This window comes from Morone saxatilis, unplaced genomic scaffold, assembly GCF_004916995.1.
Source record: "Morone saxatilis isolate NCDOM2014 unplaced genomic scaffold, NCSU_SB_2.0 Contig15, whole genome shotgun sequence".
Taxonomy (NCBI): domain Eukaryota; kingdom Metazoa; phylum Chordata; class Actinopteri; family Moronidae; genus Morone; species Morone saxatilis.
This window is the reverse complement of record NW_023339707.1, coordinates 8,027,531-8,047,541: the sequence shown is the minus strand read 5'-3', so window position 1 is coordinate 8,047,541 and position 20,011 is coordinate 8,027,531. Positions and strand designations below refer to the sequence as shown.

General features: G+C 38.1%; 1 protein-coding gene across 1 annotated transcript in view; it reads right to left on the bottom strand.

Annotated features, from left to right (window-relative positions):
* celsr3 (cadherin, EGF LAG seven-pass G-type receptor 3) overlaps positions 1-20,011 on the bottom strand; it is a 98,261-nt gene that overhangs the window by 23,989 nt on the left and 54,261 nt on the right. Inside the window, exons 14-21 of the mRNA XM_035656477.1 lie at positions 18,908-19,018; positions 18,547-18,715; positions 10,052-10,193; positions 8,209-8,329; positions 6,139-6,322; positions 5,012-5,113; positions 4,792-4,886; positions 4,216-4,425 (exon numbers count right to left, since the gene is read on the bottom strand). Of these exons, the coding sequence (XP_035512370.1) occupies positions 4,216-4,425; positions 4,792-4,886; positions 5,012-5,113; positions 6,139-6,322; positions 8,209-8,329; positions 10,052-10,193; positions 18,547-18,715; positions 18,908-19,018 (1,134 nt within the window). The remainder of the gene's footprint in view (positions 1-4,215; positions 4,426-4,791; positions 4,887-5,011; positions 5,114-6,138; positions 6,323-8,208; positions 8,330-10,051; positions 10,194-18,546; positions 18,716-18,907; positions 19,019-20,011) is intronic.

Sequence of the window (20,011 nt, the reverse complement as noted above, 5' to 3'; positions counted from 1 at the left end):
AGAGAGAGAGAGAGAGAGTGTGTGTGTGAGAGAGAGAGAGAGAGAGAGAGAGATATTATTTGTTGCAGTCTGACTGCACCAAACCCAATAAAGCGCTGCAATCTCACATAATGCTCTAGGGAGAAAAAATACACAAGAAAACCTTCAGACAAACAAGGAAAAGAATATACAGTGCAGTGTTGGGAGAAACTAGTGAGGGAGAGAGAGATAGAGAGAGAGAGAGAGAGGAAGGGAGAGTCAGAGACAGGGATAGTGGATAAGTAAGTGACAAGGATAAAGAAATTAAAGAGGCTTCTGTTTGGCTCAGAGATGCAGAGAACAAAGACAAAGGTGAACAAGAGAAATAAACAGCTGTGATGAGATGTAAAATGTGAGCGAGGAAAAGTTTATGTATGATTGTGTTACATCATTTTTCTTTCATGTAGAATCATGTTTAATGTTTATGTCTTTTTATACCTTTTTGAAATAAAATGTTTCTGATGACCTCTGTGGTGATTTAATATGAACCATAATGTCAAGGTAGCGAGGCCTTCTTGATGTTAAAGGGTGTAAGAAAACTTGTACTGTAGGCCTGTGTCTCAGCATTTTGTTCATTTCTGTAAATAACACTAAATGGGATTGTTTGCTTAAATGGTATGCATGACTGCTAAAATAAAACTATCAGGAAAACTTATCTCTGACGCCACACCCTCTGTAATAAAATGGCTCATTCTAACAAAAACTGAACAATTCTTATTTTCAGGTGATTATACGTAAATGAAAAGATAGATGATAAATGTTACACACTGGACCCTGAACATATAGAGTTTAAGACCTGAACACAAGCTATATGCACAGAGCCTTCACTCCTGCATCATAAAGGTTAAAACAACCAAAGAGCATATAGAACAATGAGTAGAAGAAAAAAAATTAGACAGAGAAGGACCTGTGTGTGAGAATTAGTGGCATACAGCGTATGTGCAGATTGTATCCAACTGGAAAATATTTTAAAGAGGCAGCAGATGACAGGATTAAAGAAAGAAGAAAAGGAGGCCAACAAAGGCTAAATGAGAAGCAGTATGGATGAAGGGTTGGAACATCACACAGATTATATGCGCAACTCAAACAGCATATTATTTGTCATGCCCAAAATATTTACATTAAAAAATTCTTTAAATTAATTAAATTATTTTCTCTTCTCACCCTTCATTGATGTTATCAAGATCCAAGTTACAAATCTCTTAGGATCATTGTGCAGTCCAATGTGCCATAATGAATGCCAGATTAATGACTATTATAGAGCGTATAATAAAGTTTTCTTCCTCATTTTAAAACACATTTGGCACATTTTTTTGCTATGTAGATGATGAGACATAAGCCCTATCTGGAGGTACAGTAGTATCACAGCTTGAACATGAAATGTTTTCATTTTCCTCCATTCCTCCATTTATCTCTACATCTCCTCCCTGCCTTCCTTTGTTTCTCCTGCAGCCACAGGGCTCTGTTACTGCTGCTGGGTTACTATAGTAACTGCGCTCTACATTACCTGTTCGTCTGGCCTAATAACTGCTGTTTAAAGTGAGGTGTCAAGTATTATTAGATATACTAGATATTTTTTTTATTGTTGAGAAAAAAACAGGCTGTCTGTAACTCCACTTGAGTGCTGCTGGGGTAAACCAGAGCCACATCATTACCTCGAGATGATGGGATGTAGGTGGCACAACTTTTTGAGAGTCAGAGGTTGAGCTTACAAGTTAGGCAAGTTGAGGTTTTTGTTTTTTTCCAGAAACTGCGAAATAGCAATAAAAAAAACATATTCATCATCATCACTGTTGCGGAAGCATAATTGCTTCCTGCCGCTATAAACCAGCTAACCAAATGTTAAACCCTAATGGCCTCATTTCTGATTTCCTGTTGGGTGAAGCAGTTAAGTGAAATGTCAGGCACGAAAAGGTTTTCATCTCACTCACTATAGGACGTCATTAATGCTACTGCTGTGTTGCTATAGCAACTGTCCTTGTTAGCCAAAGATAATGTATTGACCACATGAAGCAATGTACTGTATTTGGCGTAAGGCTGTATAACTGTGATGCTTTTAAGTGCCCCAACGACATGTTCATGTTAACGTAAGATTGATTATAAATTAACTTTTATTTAAAAAAAATAATAATTTAACATTAGATTTTATTTAGTGAGTCATCCCCTGACAGATGCTGTGTGTAAGAGGATGGGATAATTCAGTTAAAGAAACACAAGCTAAAACAATCAAATCATACTCCAGTGTGTTGGCATCCTTCCCCTTTGTTAAAAGTGTCATAACTGGAGCCACAGTGTGTTTCTGGGAATTCAGCAGTGCAACTGTGTATTAAATCAGATAAAAGTGAGTGCTATTTATTTTTTTGTTCACCTCAGAGGGAAAGGTACACTCTTCTCCCTTTTACCCACTGAATTTACAGCACAAAAGATATAATGTGACAACCACACTTTATGCCTTAACCTGAACGAGTTTTGTAATAAAATTATGTTTATGCATTAATGAAACAGAATATTTAAAACACACACGTCATTTTTCTGTTCAAACTCTCAGATGTTACTACCACAACCACTCAGTTTCTATAGCAACTCGTTGTTAGCTGTATAACAATGACATTATCAATGACTGAGTCTGTTTCAGCACTGCAGGGTGGGGCTACTTCTGCTACAGTTGTCATCGGATGGCTAAATCCTCACTGTTAGCATTAATTATTAAATGCACTCTGATCATGAGAGCAAAAAAAAAATGCTTTGTTACTGCCCACCGTGGCCCCTGTTGAATATGAATAAATCACCTCCTGCCTGCATAAACGAGCTGGAACTAACTCATCAGCTAAAGATAAATGAACTAAAGTGTCAGGTAGCATGGGATTAACATTCAACACCATAAAAATTCCTTATTTCACTTTTGCTAGAAATACTACTACTACTAATACTATAACTGTTATTTCTTCTACTACTGATAGTAGACCATACAAAGCTGTGTATTGTAGCAATGTATAACAATGTGTGTTTTTATGACAGGGAGAAAAGTCTGAATAATAACGATTTAATATTAAAATTCTCTTCATTAATAAATATATTTACAGTATCGTCAGCATGTGGAGTGTCAATTTCATATCACTGTTTCCATAGTGACATGCAATTTGTCAATTACTGACACACGAGCCAGTAAATTGAAACAGCAAAAGGCAGAAGGGGGTTTTACTTTATATCTTCAGCCACTTACTTGTGATGTATGGACAACTCATTTCTTGTCAGCCAAATCTGATGTATAAGCTAAATATTTATAGCAAAATGATATGGAGATGTGTCTTAGCGCCTTTATGTCAAAACACCAACATGCTAAAATGATTCCTATGTCAGCTCCTGCGTCCTCAGCTGAAGCCGGCGTATCAGGTAAAATGAGACTCTGTCAGTTAATATGGGGAGATGACAAGCTGCAATATTTCATGCGCTGCTGTCACTGCATCGCCATAGCAACATTACCTCCCATTTCAGAAAAAAGACATCTTGTTGTACTATCTAGTCAATGGGTCTGTACCCCATAAAGGTACAGTATATCAATCATATCTGCAGTTATTTTATGTCTTCTGGCAGATTCTGTAGATGTGTGCTAACAGAAATATTAAGTGGAAGTCTGTTTCAGTCCTTAAAATAACTTAAATATTATATCAATCATTAAAATGTACATTTGTGATGGTATCAAACCCCAAAACTGATACATTTATTGTGGTCTCCATAAACAACTGTTCCAAAATGTTCATCAGCGTGTTGGTTACAGTTGTCTTGGTTGACAATGCCAATTAAGTGTGTTCAAAACAGAGCTGGCACAGTGGCAGTGATGGGTTTCATAACATGTTTAGATCTTCACACATTAAAATCAACAGTGCAAACTGATTATTGTCTTCACACATCACGATCTGGCCTGTCTTTCAAACAATTTGCACATTGGCTGTATTTTGAATCATCATTTCAATTTACCTCTCACCAGTATTTGTGGTTTAAATGAGATATGTTGACCATGTTTAATCATCAAAATATCAATACAACTACAAATTACACAATTTATAACATGTCACCATATGTTCCATCATGTGCCACTATAAGAACATCTAAAGGCTTTAGCTGTACACCTGCCTCTTCCATCCTGTCTGTTTGTCACAAACTGAACAATAGACAAAAGGAAAGTGTTCTTTTTACCTCATTGAAATGTGCATCCTGAGTGGCGGTGAGTCCGAAGCCGCTCTGTTGAGTCTCAAAGGTCAGGAGGCGGGACAGCAGTCGTTCGGCGATCTGCAAGTCATTGCCGTAGAGTCGGGCAGTTGCCTCTGTGACGTCACGGAGCTGGTGTGCAAGTTTCTTCTCCATGATTGTGTTCAGCTCTGTCTCATTTCGCTCCAGAGAATCAAGCTAAACATATAGACACCAACAAAACATAAAAAATTGGAATTTAATATGATAATATTGTTACGTACAGCAACACTACTGAATGTCTAAAGTTGCTTACTTGTATAAAATATCCGCATGCAAACAGCTAAATTATAACTACGTCCGACACAAAAGGTCAAACAAACTGAAAGCACTTGTCAGCAAACACAAAGTGAAGTTTCTCTGGACTCTTCAGTTGCTGATGATTTCTTTTTCAGTTCTATTCCTTTATTTACAGTATTTATTTATTGTTTTAATTGAGCGGTACATATTAGATTTGGTCTGGTACAAGTTTTGGGACAGATGAAGACATGTATATAATGGTATTAGTGGTATTACTGTACATACAGCAGCATTGAGCTCCACGAATGGAGGTGAGGTGCAGTTGTAAAGGTCTGGCTCAAGCCATCCTCTCTCAACATCACAGTGTCTGATGGCCGCACCTGTAAGGAGAAGAGGACATGGCGTATAAAATTAGTTCAAAACTGACATTAGGTTGTATTAGAGTGTATATATGTCTATGTGTCTGAAGGCACTCATGTTTATGAGTTTATGAGTGTGTACGGACCGACAGAGCCTTTGGGGCAGGGCACTGCGGCAGGCAGGTTGAACTTGGTCCGAGGCCACCAGATCCCCTGAGTGATGGTCTTCGGACAACCATCATAAATGACTGCAGAGAGACACAATATAATTTAAAATCATTCTTACGAGTCTGATGAACTTTTCGATTAAAAACAAAAACTCAGTAATGATGTGGAAATTGTTTTTCTTTGGACTTGCAGAGAAAAAAATTTAAATGAGTGTGAAAGAATAAAATTCCAGCTACAAATTAAAGGAAGTAATTACAAGTGGAAAACTGGAGTGAGAAAGCTGCATTCAAGAGAGAAACAGAGACGATGGAAGGAGAATATGCTAAATAGAAGATTTAAAAAATAATTAACAGTTTCTTTGTTATTTTAGGCTCGGACACATGTTTGATAAATATGACTATTTTGAAAGAAGAAACTGAAATCCTGTGATTACCCAGTTATGATTAAATATGGTGGAAGCTCAATACTGCCTCATTATTTTCATTCATGTCTGTTTGTCTCTATGGATAATAACTCAGTTTGAATACTGGTTTTAAATCCATCTTGGAAATTATACATTGCCTTAAAAATTACATAGGACACAGTTTTTTGTACCATTTGACAAGGAGCAATTCCACTAAATAAACAAACACGTTAAAACATGAGTTGGCTATTGTTGGAGAACAACACTGACAAAGTTTCAATATTAAATTCAGCTTCGCAAACTATTGTTCATAAGTGGACAATTTTTGTAAATACTTTGGTTCTTTTTGTCAATAAACCACAAAGCAGCTGCAAAATAGTGACATATTTTTACCCATCAAAATATAGTAGTTTCCTGATCAATAGCAAATATGTTGTTTTAACAATTAATCTCAGTACCTCCCACTAGTCAAGTTACTGTTATTTTGGAAAGAACACAATGCAGCAGTGAAATGCTTCATTTTTCCAAATTCTTTCCCCTGCAGTGTCAGAGATGTGATGCTGAGCACAACAACAAATTACTAAATCAACGATGCAGCCACCTGTTGAGTGAAACAGAGCAATTTTGAAGCGCAACAGAGAGATACATAATTTCCAAATGTTTGGTCAAAGTGTCTGAAACAAGGGAGATAGGCGTTCTAACCTTCACATCCTGAATTCGTGACCTCAGCGAAGGGGTTGTCACATGAGTTGCACTGCCGACCAATAACGCCGGGCCTGCACTGGCACTGGCCTGTCTCTGGGTCACATGACCGCGAGAAGGAACCCACTGGATAGCAGTCACATGGTAGGCAGGTGTCAGAGTCCCGTGGATGATAGTGAAATTCCTGAATACACGTGCACATACACACACAAGAAAAACACACCCACACCACACACCACCATAGACACAGGGTGGGCCATCGAGTAGGCACACAGATCAAATTCAGTCAGACAAATGTAAAATGTCACGGCCAAGAATAGTGTCAGCGATTACATCACCACATGCATTAGGGCAAGATTTATACAATGACACAAAAAGAGACCCAGTTATAACAGAGACATGAATACAAGGGCAACAATCCATGTATTATGTTAAAAGAGCCAGAGATAAAAGAAAGAAGTTAATTATGTAGTTTGCTAAACTTGCATGAGAATATATAACACTACATTTTCGGAAAAATAATGATGGCGCTACTGTAGAGGGTGATGGTGCCCTCACCCGCTCAAAATGTGTTACTATATACCTTATTTTAACTTCACTTGAAGGTTTGAGCTTCACTGTGCAGAATGATGTATGTTTATAGCTTGTTTTCACATGAATGTGCTCACAGGGAAAAGTTTCTCAGAGCTTACCTTAAATCTTAATGTAAGGCATAAACCTACAAGCAAGATTTTGTGACATGACAACCAGTTTGAAAAAACAACTGGGGTTCAATATGCAACTTATAGAGGTGTGGAAACTTGAAGCCTCCTGTGCACATAAAATGACAATTATTTTTTTTAAGTGAAGTAGGAGACATCTTGTGTCCAGCAGTTATACTTTTATGAAAAATCTTTGAATATTCATAGATTCTGGTATAACCAAAGAGGGAGAAGGAATAGATGTTATTTTTATAATTTAGTACATGTCTTAAATCATGTCTGGAGGGTATCTTGAAGGAGAGTTTTAATTACCAAACACAAAAAGATTATCTCTGATGAGACTACCAGAGTGTAGCAACTTTATGTTGCATTTTACAGGATGCAACATAATCGGTTGGTCAGTAACAAGTAATCTGATGTTGCTTTATGGATCAGAACATAAACAGGGCACCCCAGCTGAACTGGAGAGTAGCTAAGGTTTTCTAACTTGTCGGTCTCAGAAATGCAGATGATCAAAGTAAATGGTAAATGTTAAATGGATGCCTTTATATAGCACCTGTCTAATCTTCCGAACCACTTAAATAGCTTTACATTGCATGCCACACTCACACATTCATTCACCGATGGAAGAGGCTGCCATTGCCTTAAACTGAACGATATGTATGTATGCGAAATAAAAACATTCTTACATTGTGAGCATGACAAGCTTCAACCTTGGTTTTTAAGAACACTTTTTTCATTTTAATTACGAAAAAGAAGCCAAAGGGCACAGGACAACATGTTCAAGGGCAATATCAGGGATTAAAGATTAAGGTCAAAAGATCAGATTAAGCACAGGATAAAACAGGGTTAAACATGTCAGACACACACAAACGTATCAGTATGCACTCACACATTCATACAAGGCAATATGTAGGGATGATTATGGTATCATGGTTGATAAACCAAAGCCAGCGTTACACCACTAAAGTCCTTCTAATCCTAACAGTATCAGTATTCAATGTGATGATGGAAAAAAAATCGACTTTTTACCAGCAGGTAACCATTCTGAATTGTCAAGCTTTGAATAGCTTTAACAGCTCAGCTCTCTAGTTTATACTAGTCATCTGATTCTGCATCTACAGCTAAAGAAATAAAATCAGCTACTGCACTATAATTGTAAATAATCAGATACTCTGTCTCCATTTCCTTTGTCACATATTGTGTTGATGCACCAATCCTCAGCCAAGAGTAAAAACATGCCAAAATATATTTCTATACACTTTACAAAGTGATATATAAATTAGTATTCCAGCCACGAATGGCTGAAAGTTGCAGTGTGTGTAGGTGTGTGTGTTTGAGTGTGTATGTGTTTGTGTTTCCAGGTTACCTTGCAATGACAGTGTCCACTGGTCTTGTTACAGTTGGGATCGAAGCCTTTATTGGTGTCACAGTGACATGGTCCACAGGTCGGAGATCCCCACCAACCCCTTGGACACTGGTGATCAATTCTACATACATACACACACACACACACACACACACACACACCAACAGGTAGAATCAGTAACGGCAGCAGGTAGATCAGTATGGAAACAGAAAGCAACAGAGCAACAGAGCGTGTCAAAAACTTTTATTCGTTCTTTAAAGGAGTCATCTTTCTCTCTGATTTCAAAATAATGACTAACTAGCTAATGAGTTGGGAACAAAGAGATGAAAGCAACAGAAAGAGACAGACAGAGAGAGAGTGAGATGAGGGAAGTTAAGAGAGGGACTGAACTGAGAGAAAATATTGATACTGAAGGTGCAGTCTGAGAGATCATGACAGACGTGCTAATAGAATATGAACTTGAGCAAGAATATGACCAAAAACACCTTTAGCTATTCATTCATTTTAAAGTCAGAGTGGGATTTCAGCTGTTTTCCAAAACTGCTGAATTTCCACTCCTCAGATTTTATCACTCTGGTTTATGGTAAGCTGTCTCCTTCTCTTTACTCACATTTCACTTAATGTGCTCTCCTTCTCATCTCAGTGTCTAATGGATCATTGAGGAGATTAACGCTTCTTGCAGTTGATGCAGATTCTCGAATGCATCTCTCTATTGCTCCTCACAGGGAGTTTAGGGGAGAGAATTCAGAGAAACAGAAGGGACTGACTCTCAGTCAGGTTTTTTTTTTACATCTCTTGACAGCGTCTCTCCCTGCTGTGCTCAAAGGGCTTAAAGAGCAAGACAAAACACATCCAAAAGTTTGTGTAATTAAAACTATGGAAGAAGGAGCATAGAAACCGAGGCTGGGTCTTTACAGTACTAGTTGTGCTTTGATAAATAGTCCTTTCTAAATGAGTTTGGTTCAAACTGTCAGGTGTATTATGATTATTTACCATGTTAGCTTCAGAGCTGATACAAGGTCTCATTTGTCTCTTTTTCAAGATACCAGTCACCTGAACATAACACGGCTGCAGCTAACACTTAATTGATCATTGAGTTAAATTTTAAAGACAAACTAACTGATGTCATGAGTGAGTGATCTGACCAGAACTGAAGGAAAAAATGATAAAAATCAGCAAATCATCACATTTAGGAACCACAACTTTTTTTGATACTTTTACTTTAAAAAGATGATTGATCCCTTATCAATATTACCATCTACTGATAGACGTAGTGTGACGTAGAAGTAGTATGAAGTTGATTAATGAGTCAAACTTCTAAATTTGGGGAAATCAAAGCAGCAGGGGAAGAGACATCACAGGAAATTAAGAGAGAAATAGACTTGTAGACTTATATTTCATCAGCAGCCGACAATGTGTGTCTGTGTGAAAAACACACACCAACTAGATCAAAGATAAAACACGCTCACACACAGAACAGATCATGAGATACATTTAAAGCTGTGTGGATTTCACGGGCAGGAAGGAAGGAAGGGGTAAGGTCAGGGTCACGCTCTCTCCACACACCTCGTGTGTGTGTGTGTGTGTTGTGTGTGGCTGTGTGTGTGTTATTACATTAAATCTACACTTAGTCCACAGCGGATTACACGCAAGGCTGGAGATATGGGACAACAAGGCAAAACTAAAGCTAGTAAGAAACACACACATCAGCAGAGCTTAGTTGGACTACAGGCAGCATCAAAGAGCTTTAGACCACGTTGCCATCTCACAGGCAAACTGTAGTTCAAGTGTTGAGTCAATCGTGTGTATTTGTACGTGCATGTGTGTGTCCGTGTGTGTGTACCTGTGTTGGCAGTACTGCCCATAGTGGTTGTCTCCACAGTCACAGATGTATCCATGGGAAGAGCTGGGCTTCCTGTGGCACTGAGCCTCGTTTTCACATGGATTCAGATGGCAAGCGTCAGTGCAGCCTCTCCCATAGTAACCTAGGTGAGAGAGAGAAAGAGAGAGAGAAAGAGAGAGAGTAAAGGATTAATTTCACAATGCTTTGGACCAGGATTTGTGCAACCATAGCCATCTAAGAGGTCAAATAATACACTATTTTCCAATCCAGGAAGTGTGACATCCTCATAACTGTAATGCACAGAAGTCAAAGGGAGGAGGTCCAAGTGGGTGGTTGGACATACAAATGTCAGGTTCTGTTGTTGTTGGGTTTAAGCCACTAAAAGAACTTGGTTAATGTTAATGAATGGTTGGTTTTGGTGTGTGTTAAATATTAGAAATGCATCCTGTGTCATGCCTCAAATTAGAATTAACTTTTCCAATATTTAACCCAAACCACAGCCTCTCTCCGTAAGATTAACCAACTGTTGCCTAGACAGAACTACTGTACAAAGACCTCCTTTAGATAATTTAGGAACCCTTGAATAAAAGTGTGATGACAGTTGCAGGTTTGTTTCCTTATGTTCCCAGGCCACTGTTGAACTACTGTGATTAAACCACACAGTCCTGATGAAACAGATTAGCTGAATTTCTGAGTTGAACTGAACTCTTTATAAATAATAACTACCATTTTTTTCACCCAAAATTAAAAATACTTAAAGATTTAAAACTAAGTTTTAAGGGCCTAAAGTTAACTGAGTGTTACCTCTCCCTAAATATTAGAGAAGTACATCTGTTTGATATTCTAGTCTTTTATCACTGGAAATACTGCATTCAATTTTTTGATTTATTTTGAAACTTGAAATAATCAGACACAAAAGACCTGACAAAAGAAGAGGACACAGGCACTTATAATGTCTGTGAAGAACTTTCCTTGCATGTAAAATCATAAAATGCTGAAATCTAAATATGCAGAACACCGCTCTATTTCCCATCCGTGTACCACACATAATAACCTGTCAGTTCACAAGTACACATCTCAAACATCAAACAGTGATTATCTCAAACGTCACTCTCCCGGCTCGCTCCAGCTGGGCAATCCACTGGGAAACAAGCCACAACTGTGCATTACAATGCTGTCATCCACTGAAACACAAAGCAACACTTCCTCTCAAAGAAAATGATCACCACTGCTCTAGAAAGGAATTAAAAAAACACAGTCATTCATTTCAATTCAGCCACAAAAAACACAAGCACGTACAATCTGACCATGGTGGTGAACTACACAAAAAGGCTTTCAGCTGGTGCAGCCATGAGACTAATTAATTAATAAAGGTAATTAAACCACCTTTACCTAAAACAAATCATTTTACCAGTACTACCTGTGCTGTGACACAAGCAAAAATGCCAAATATTTACTGGTTCCTCAAATATTTCTGTTTTATATAGCTGTTACATGAATATATTTGGGGTTTGAACTGTTGGTTGGACAAAATCAGCTGTCACCTGCGGACATTATTTATGAGTTTTGAAACATTTTACAGATTAAACAATAAATCAAATTATGTATATAAGAGTTGACACATCAATTGATAGTGACAATAATCTTTAGATGTAGACTGAATATGTTTTGGATAATTCCTCTCCATAATAGCCCTTCATAATAGGTATGAATTTGTACAAGCAGCATGTTGCTGGTACAAACACTGCGTGTGAAGAAAGGGAACAAAATCAGGTAGAGCCACTAAGTCGTTGGAGAAAATGTTTAAACACCTCTCAGCCATAGAAGAGAATAGAAATTTGCCTCAGTAAAAGCAAAGACAGCACACTGAACGAGCCACTTCAACACAACCACGTACAACACACAAATTCCCAGCGTACACTTCAGTGCGCCGGTGCAGCACGGTGAACGAAGCCGCCACACTTAAATTCAATCCCCAGACACTCCACACAAACACACCAGCCTCTTATATGATAATACAGGCCAGCACATAAAACCCCTCTTTAATCTAATGACTAAAGCAGAGTGCTTCACACACACTTTGGGGTGTATTTAGCACAAATAAAGAAGCCCTTTCACCCACACCTGCTTTTAATTTAGAAACAACATAATTGTTGTATTTAGTCTTCAATGTACTTGTTGAATTAAAATATTATGGGACTTAGCTGCACCATAAGACCATTGTTTAAAAGCATTAAACAATAAAATTCAAATCACACTGACTCTGAAGGAACAAGTAGACAAAAAGATGAATCTTTGAATTAATTGAATTAGTATTAATAACAATTTAGAAACACTGAATCATTTTTAATACAACTGATCTTAAGATTTGTTATATTAACTTTTATTTATAAAACATAGATAAACATCAATATATATTAAAATTTACTGCATAATTATGAATGCCTTATGAAATGTTGTCTAATAATCCATTGGGAATCCTATCATAATATACATACATGGAAATTACAATTTAATTTCAAGATAATGAAATATGCTTCACATGTTGACTACTAACTAAAACTAAACTAAACTAAAAAAAAAATACTAATACTAATACTAAGAGACAACTCAGGGGTGAAAATGTGTGGTTTATGTTTTGAATATATCTGTGTGTGTCAGAAAAACACACATGCTTTAAATACAGATTTGTCTTTTTGAGATAGTCCGTACAACAAACATAATGCTTAAAGGCCTGACAACTGCTCCAAGACGAAACACTCACATTAATATTTATTAAATGAAAAACAGAAATAAATGTGATCTTTGCAACAAGATATTACATTTTGCCCAGAGCGTCTCACTGATCTCTCTGACGTTCTCCCCAACAAAAATCTGGACCTCACATACAATCACCTCAACTCCATCAGCGGGTTCTGCTTTCAGGCCACCTTTTTAATTTAACAGCACTGAATAGAAGGACATCTCTATTGATTGAAGTGTGACTGAAGTGTGTTTGCAGCTTGTTGAGGTCTGCATTCCTCTCTCTGGAGGTCTGCTTTCACATGTTCGTAGATAGAAAATACAGAAGCTCCTCTGCCTTTCAAGGCTGTGGCCTTGGCTGCAGCTTTAGACAGTCAAAAGCTTTCCAATGACTCCTATTCTTTAAATATCTGTCTCTTTATTTTATTCTGTTCTTTGTGAAACTACAAACTACAAACCCACACTTGCAAAACACACACACACACACGCACACAGTGGCCTTGCTTTTTTCTCTCCTCAAACCTTCAGAAACAGTGTTTTTCATTTCATCTACCTTTCTCTCTCTTCCTATCACTTAAAAAATATTTCAGGCATTATACAAACAAAAGAGTAAAGATAATCACAGCTATTGTTCCGTTTCCAATTATTCATTTCACATAAAACCAAAAATACAGAGGTATGATTATAGGATCACAGCCACACACACAGACACAAACAGTGCCAGTGTTAAGTCTCTTATTTGTTTTATCATGATCCCCCACTCTCCATCTTCAACTCTGTTGTTCTCCACTTCTGTTGCTTTCTCTCAAACACACACACACACATACATACACACTCAATCATCTTCTATCAGCCCTATACATCTTTACACTTTCACCATGGCAACTGACAGAGAGAGGCAATGACAGCCTTGGCTGTTTTCAGACCCTTATAATGACACTGGCCTTGTCACAACAATATGGGGGAGAGAGAGAGAGAGAAAGAGAGAGAGAGGCTTGAGCCTGTACGAACAAAAAGTTGTAAGTCGTGTGTGTGTGTAGGTTTTTGTTTTTCAGGGTCCAGGAGCTTCTCTTCTGAAAAGTTTTGCCTCTCGACATGTACACACACACAGTGATTCACAGCTTTGTGTGGCTTTAGACACTTTATTATAATACAACATCAGCTTGACTTCTCCACAAGACTACAATCAGGAAAAGAAAGATGAGTCATCTGTTCACTGAACCATCCATTCATCCTCTGCGTATCCAACTGTCTTCTTTCTGACAGTGGAAAGTTTGTGCATGTCAGGAATATCCCATAAAAATATGTTGGTGGGAAAACAGAACGATAGCTGTGAACATTTATATCCAGTGATCTATGTGTGTTATGTAAAGGCAGCTGCTCACAGCGATACAATTTTATTCCAACTATGGTGCTCTATTGAGCTTTTTGGCCTTTTTCCAGTCATTGTTTTGGTTTTACAGCACACTGTGTGGTTCAGGCTCACACTTTAATCAACCTCACAGCATAAGCAGCAGCAGCTGTTCTCAGCAAAAAAAGCTCTAATAACCCCATTGTTTGCTACCTGTCCAGCACCAAATGGGATACAAGCAAAGTTAGCAACCAGATGCTGAAGAAAATGAACATCTAGCTGTTAAGTAGGTGGATATTTTTCTCAGTGGGACACAAATCCAACTGCAAAATGATGTTATTTGTCCGTGGAATTTTGGTATCTTTGTACATATTGGGATTTGAGTAAACAATCAATGGGACCCATTGAACAAAGCCTCAAACAATTCAATGAGTCCAGGGCTCTAGCTTTGGGAAATATACTCCAGATTAAACTACAAAATATGTTGTTTGCCCTATACAATAACAACGTTTTCTGGTCTGATGCCCCTATTGGCAAGACAACATTGTTTGCTTCCAAAACCCAAATGGTTTAGGTTTGAATCATGGTTTGAGTCTTCCTTATTGAAGTCTGATGTTTTGTTGACCCATTCATCCATCCCGACCTGCCTATACAGACTTCATCACTCTATAATAACATCACCTCACTTCCCCCATTGTTCCCATCGTAATTACTATAGCCAATAGAAGGCTTTGCCACATACGTGTAAACATGGCGAATGGGGCAATTCCTGATGCAGTCTCAAAATGTACACTATTGTGTTAAACTTGATTTTGACCAGTAGCATATGTTGGTTGACTGAAATAACAAGTTAATATTGGTATTTAAATGACAGCTATTGACCAGACAACATGGGTGGGTTTGACTGTAAGTCTGGTATCTCAAACATGAAAAAACAAATATTATTATTATTTATATTCGATATCGACAGTGTGTTCAAAATGAGTCTGAACAGGATTCAGAAACCTAAAAAATACACTTCATCTGCCAGTGTACTGTGTGAGTAACCTTACAAGCAGGTAAAACTTTCTTCAAACAGAAGATTTTTCATGTTTAGAAAAACTGTATATCCAATGCACCATTCATATAGCCGTACAACAGTGCCAAACACCTGTACAAATCTAGTTTTGATCTAAACCTGATCAATAACTGACATTTCTAGGCGAGGACTCATTTGTCATAGAGAACAACTTTGTCCCAATTCAGCACCTTAAGGATCTGGCATCTACTGTAGGTCAGAACACAGGAAATATAACTTGAAACTCATAAATCTCTCCCTCTTTCTCCCACAGGGTCCGAGCTTAATATACTGCAGCTGCACACCACACCTAAACACAACAACCTCATATAATGCACTTTTCTGACAAACCCCATCTGAAGAAATATTTATTTGAAATGTTTTGTTTTCAACCACTATTTTAATGTGTCGACAAAAGCTGAAAACACGAGAAATGACTCATTACTACAGTAAAGGTGGTTATGAGAACCCTGAACATATGTTTTCTACATGTGATCGAGTTGGTTTTTAAACAGCTCAGGGAACTCAAGCAGACATAAATCAACATGGCAGTAATTTATCATATTAAATTCAAATTTTCACCGCAGTGAATTAGCCTGTAGCAACTGGCAGCAACTGTCACGTAAATACTGTATACGTACTCAGAAATACAGGAAAACACAGTGAGAGAGTGAGAGAGCAGCTGTCTCTGTGCTTTGTCATGCACAACCTTGTCTCTGTGTGTGTGTGTGTGTGTGTGTGTGTGTGTATTCTAGGAGTCTGTAATGCACAAATCAGAGGTGCTGTCAGTTCCTTGAGAGACCCATTGGGTTAGTTTCAGCACCAGGCCAAAACACACACAAACACGCACATGAAAGGGAATTATTTATAGTGCGCCTCACTTTTTTTTTCTCTCTCTGCTTTTATTAAACTTTGATTTGATTTGTCTCTAAGCAGCATTCATTGTAACAGTCTCCATTTTTAATGCTCATTGTGCTGATGAAAGATAATGAGAGAGAGAGAGAATGTGTGTGAGTGGGTTTACAGTAAATAAGTTCATGCACACAAAGTTTGTGCATGTGCTTTGTGTGTGTGCGTGTGTGTGTGTGTGTACCCTTTCTGCGTGTGTGCTTCATGTTAATAAGTCAAGGTATTAGCATTAGCTTGCAGGTTGGCGCAGGATGCTACAGGGATAGCAGCGCCTCTCTGCTTCCTTTCCTATGCTGTCAGGCCTGAGGCTCTCTCACTTAAACAAACTGTATCCCACACATAACACACACTCTCCTCTTCCTCTTTCACTCCCTCCACCTCTACTTTAATCTCATGCTCTCATTTTCAAACTTTTCTTTCTTGAAAACTTTCCATTGATTTCTCTTCTGTCATTGGGTCTCCTGTGTAGCAGCCTTTGGCAGTAGGACACATTTTGTTGCGTTGTTTGCTCAGAGAGGTGACCGAGTCAACTTTAGTGCTGACGTAGTCTCACCTTACATGCACACATAATCAGCTGAAACATACCGCAGGTCACAGACTCTCACACTGTTGGCTTGCAGCTTTGCCTTACTAAGCAGAGAGTTTGTGGCTGAAAAATAGAACTGTTGAACTAAGAAAGTCTAAGAAGAGATGCAGGTTGAGCTGCAGAGAAGGAGGATGGCAGAGGCAAGGAGAGAGAGTATCAATATCCTGACAAACTAATAAAAAGGTGGATTGGAAACTTTCTCTCTCTCCCTCTCTTGGTTTTGCCTTTAATGTGGTTCTTTTTCTCTTCATTTGCTATTGGAGCTCTTGTCTCGTTTCTCCTTTAATAACAAATATAAGTAATCTCCTTTAATCATCTCTGCTTGGTTGGTCCAGTCTGTTTAATCAATACCCGCAGAACTGAACTGTAGATGCTGCATCAGTAGCTACTAATGAAGCTCCAAATAAATATCAAATATCACTCTTCATCCTCTGTTCTGTGTGCATCTGTCATGTTGATTTTCTATGATATGAGTGTCTCTATGTGCATATATGTCAGTTGTGTGTGGATGTATTCCCAATCGTGTCACCAGTGTTTTCAGGCTGTTTGATTTGACTTTCGTTTGCCCTCTTTCTTCTTTTCTTTCCTCTTGCCTCCAAACTTTTACTGTTTATTTTACACTATTTCTGTCACCCGCCTCTTTCTCTTCATTAATCATTAACATTTTCAGTCTCTCTCTTCCTCTGCCTCTTTTTCATCTTTCTATTGTTATCTTTCTCCTCTTTTTCTTTCTATACTGCTCTCTATACAGTATGCATTTCCCCTCCTCTCTTCTCTCTTCCTTTACCTCTCCACTCCTCTCCTTCTCTTTTAATCATTTTTTTTCTCCTCCACATTAATTCAGCCTCATTATATTCACCTGACGAAGGAGATTTTGGGAGTTAGCCCGCAGTCAGTCTCTTTCTCTCAGTGGATGAGAACTCATTATGCATTCCCAAATATCTGTTTAACCTAGTTAGCGCATTGGCAGACACCTACACAGATAAGGCCACATTATAATTATTCAGTTTTTTTCTCTCTCGAAGTCAGCTGGCTTCTTTCACCATCTCCCCTCACACCTCTTTTCTTTCACATCCAATGTCCAGTGTGCAAAATATTAGGACCAGTTCCCTGGCAAAGAGGTTAGCATGTGTGCAATTTAACTTGCATGACTAAAATGGAAAATCATCTTTGGTTGAAGTTCAATGTATTCGTTGGCATGGTCAAAACATGATAAGATGAATGAGATTAACAGAAGTGCAAATTGTTCCAAGGTTTAAAATCTGTCTATAACTTTATTAGCATTACAAAGTAATCAAGCTGCTGCCAATGAATCCCCTATTTTTATATAAATGTCTGAATTTTTTAATCCATAAAATGTTAAAAGAAAATCTTAATGTTAATCTTCAAATTGTAACTTTATTGAAAATTAAATACCTACATGTGTCAGTTCTCGTCTAACTGCACAATAATGGTGGTGTTAGACGAGAGAAAATTTAGTCTTGCACAGTGGCAAAAAGCTGACGGGACTAGAAGTAGTGTGGTCTGTGCACTGTAAACATAATCTGTGAGAGCTAGCATGGCTTGCTGAATAACAAAAGCATTCAAAGTGTTTTTTACAGCTTCTTATAAAAAACTCGTCACTGTCATTAGACTCTTTCAGTGTCCTGGCTCTTGCTGCAGCTGAGCAGCATCCCTCCATTTCCGCTCCCTGTATTATTACACCGTGCAGTTACATAAATAAGAATATAAGCAATCCACTTTTTGAATAAAAGGTTAATATCTCCAAACGAAAATGTTGTTTCCCATTCCTTAGTGACAGCATCTTCAACCTTGTCTATAACACCAGAATCATCTCTCTGTTCACTTACCAGGTTCGCAGATACAGGTGTGCCGCTCCCATTGGTCAGAACACTGGCTGTGGGTGGGGCAAGGAGACGAGACACAGGGGTTGCCAACATTACATCCGGTCTCTACTTTGACCGCTCTTGATGGGCGAGGCAGGGGAGGGGCGTCAGGCCGTACACCCAGCCGAACGCCCTGTAGAAAGAGTGAAAGTGGTCCATGTTACAGAGAGTTACAAAAAGAAATTGGCAGTTTCATTCATTTATTAAAATCTGTCCATCCCAAACTCATTTCTTAGCCCATTTCCATCTCTCATGTGCCAATATTTCCAGCTTTACCCCACCCATCCATCAATAAACATTTAAAATTCAATTCATCCATCTTCACCTGTATGCATCCTTTTATCCCATTTTGAACCTCTCCGGAGCCCAGCACTCCTCCCACATGCAGATGTTTCACCTTCAAGCCATGAATCTCATTTCCCACTATCACTGTTCCCTAAAGGGGGGAGAAAGAGTGAGAGAGGTAAGGGGACAGATGGAGACAGGAAGGACAAAGATTACTATTATTAATAGCTTTATGCAAACTGAATACCCAAAAAAAGATACACAAGGAGCACATTTGAATACCATTATTAGACCACGTAGAAGAAATTGCTAATTTATTTGATATGAAAATTTTGGGGTAGTCAACAGCTATAGGGGTGAAATAATGAGTCACAGGTAAGGAAAGAGATTATCAGTCACAAGGTTTGAGTTAAGGTATAAAATGAGAGATTCACATTTTATTGCCATGAAAATGATAAAAGCTCAAAAGGATCTTGTAAACTGAAAGAAGATAAAAATGTTTTTTAAAGACATCGTTGATTTTTACTACCAGGAAGTCATGATTCTTCCATACTTTCATTTACCACTATATCACTGAGTAGTGAGGTTATAAAGGCGCTTATGTCAGTGGAAGGGAGGAGAAGAGAGTGTGGGTTTAGAGCTGCAGAGTGAATGATTGACTTTATTAAATAAAATAAAACAATAACATGCAATCATTGTGGAGAAGGTCAGTGCTCGACTGAAAACACTGACAGTGTTGTGAAGCAGTGTTGACAGGCAACTTAGATTGCAACAACCATGAAAAGAAAATCAATGAGCCCCATTTATCACTGTTACCTACTGTTCAGCAGCAGAGGAAGATGCAAAAATGGAGGGTGAGATCCGGCTGAAAATAGCTGCACACATTTCAAAGGTAATTACTGTTTAATTGGCAACTACGATTTTTAATGGTTTCATATTTTTTATAGCTGCACCGTTTATTCAGTGTGTTACTTGATGCACTTTGACGAAGATCCTGATGAACTATGACAAAAAGATGAAACACATAATTTGCTGACAATAATAAAGAGTGTGTTTGCTTTTCTATGTGCATGACTGAACAGACTTGTGTGTGTGTGTGTGTGTGTGTGTGTGTGTGTGTGTGTGTGTGGAGGTATGTATGTGT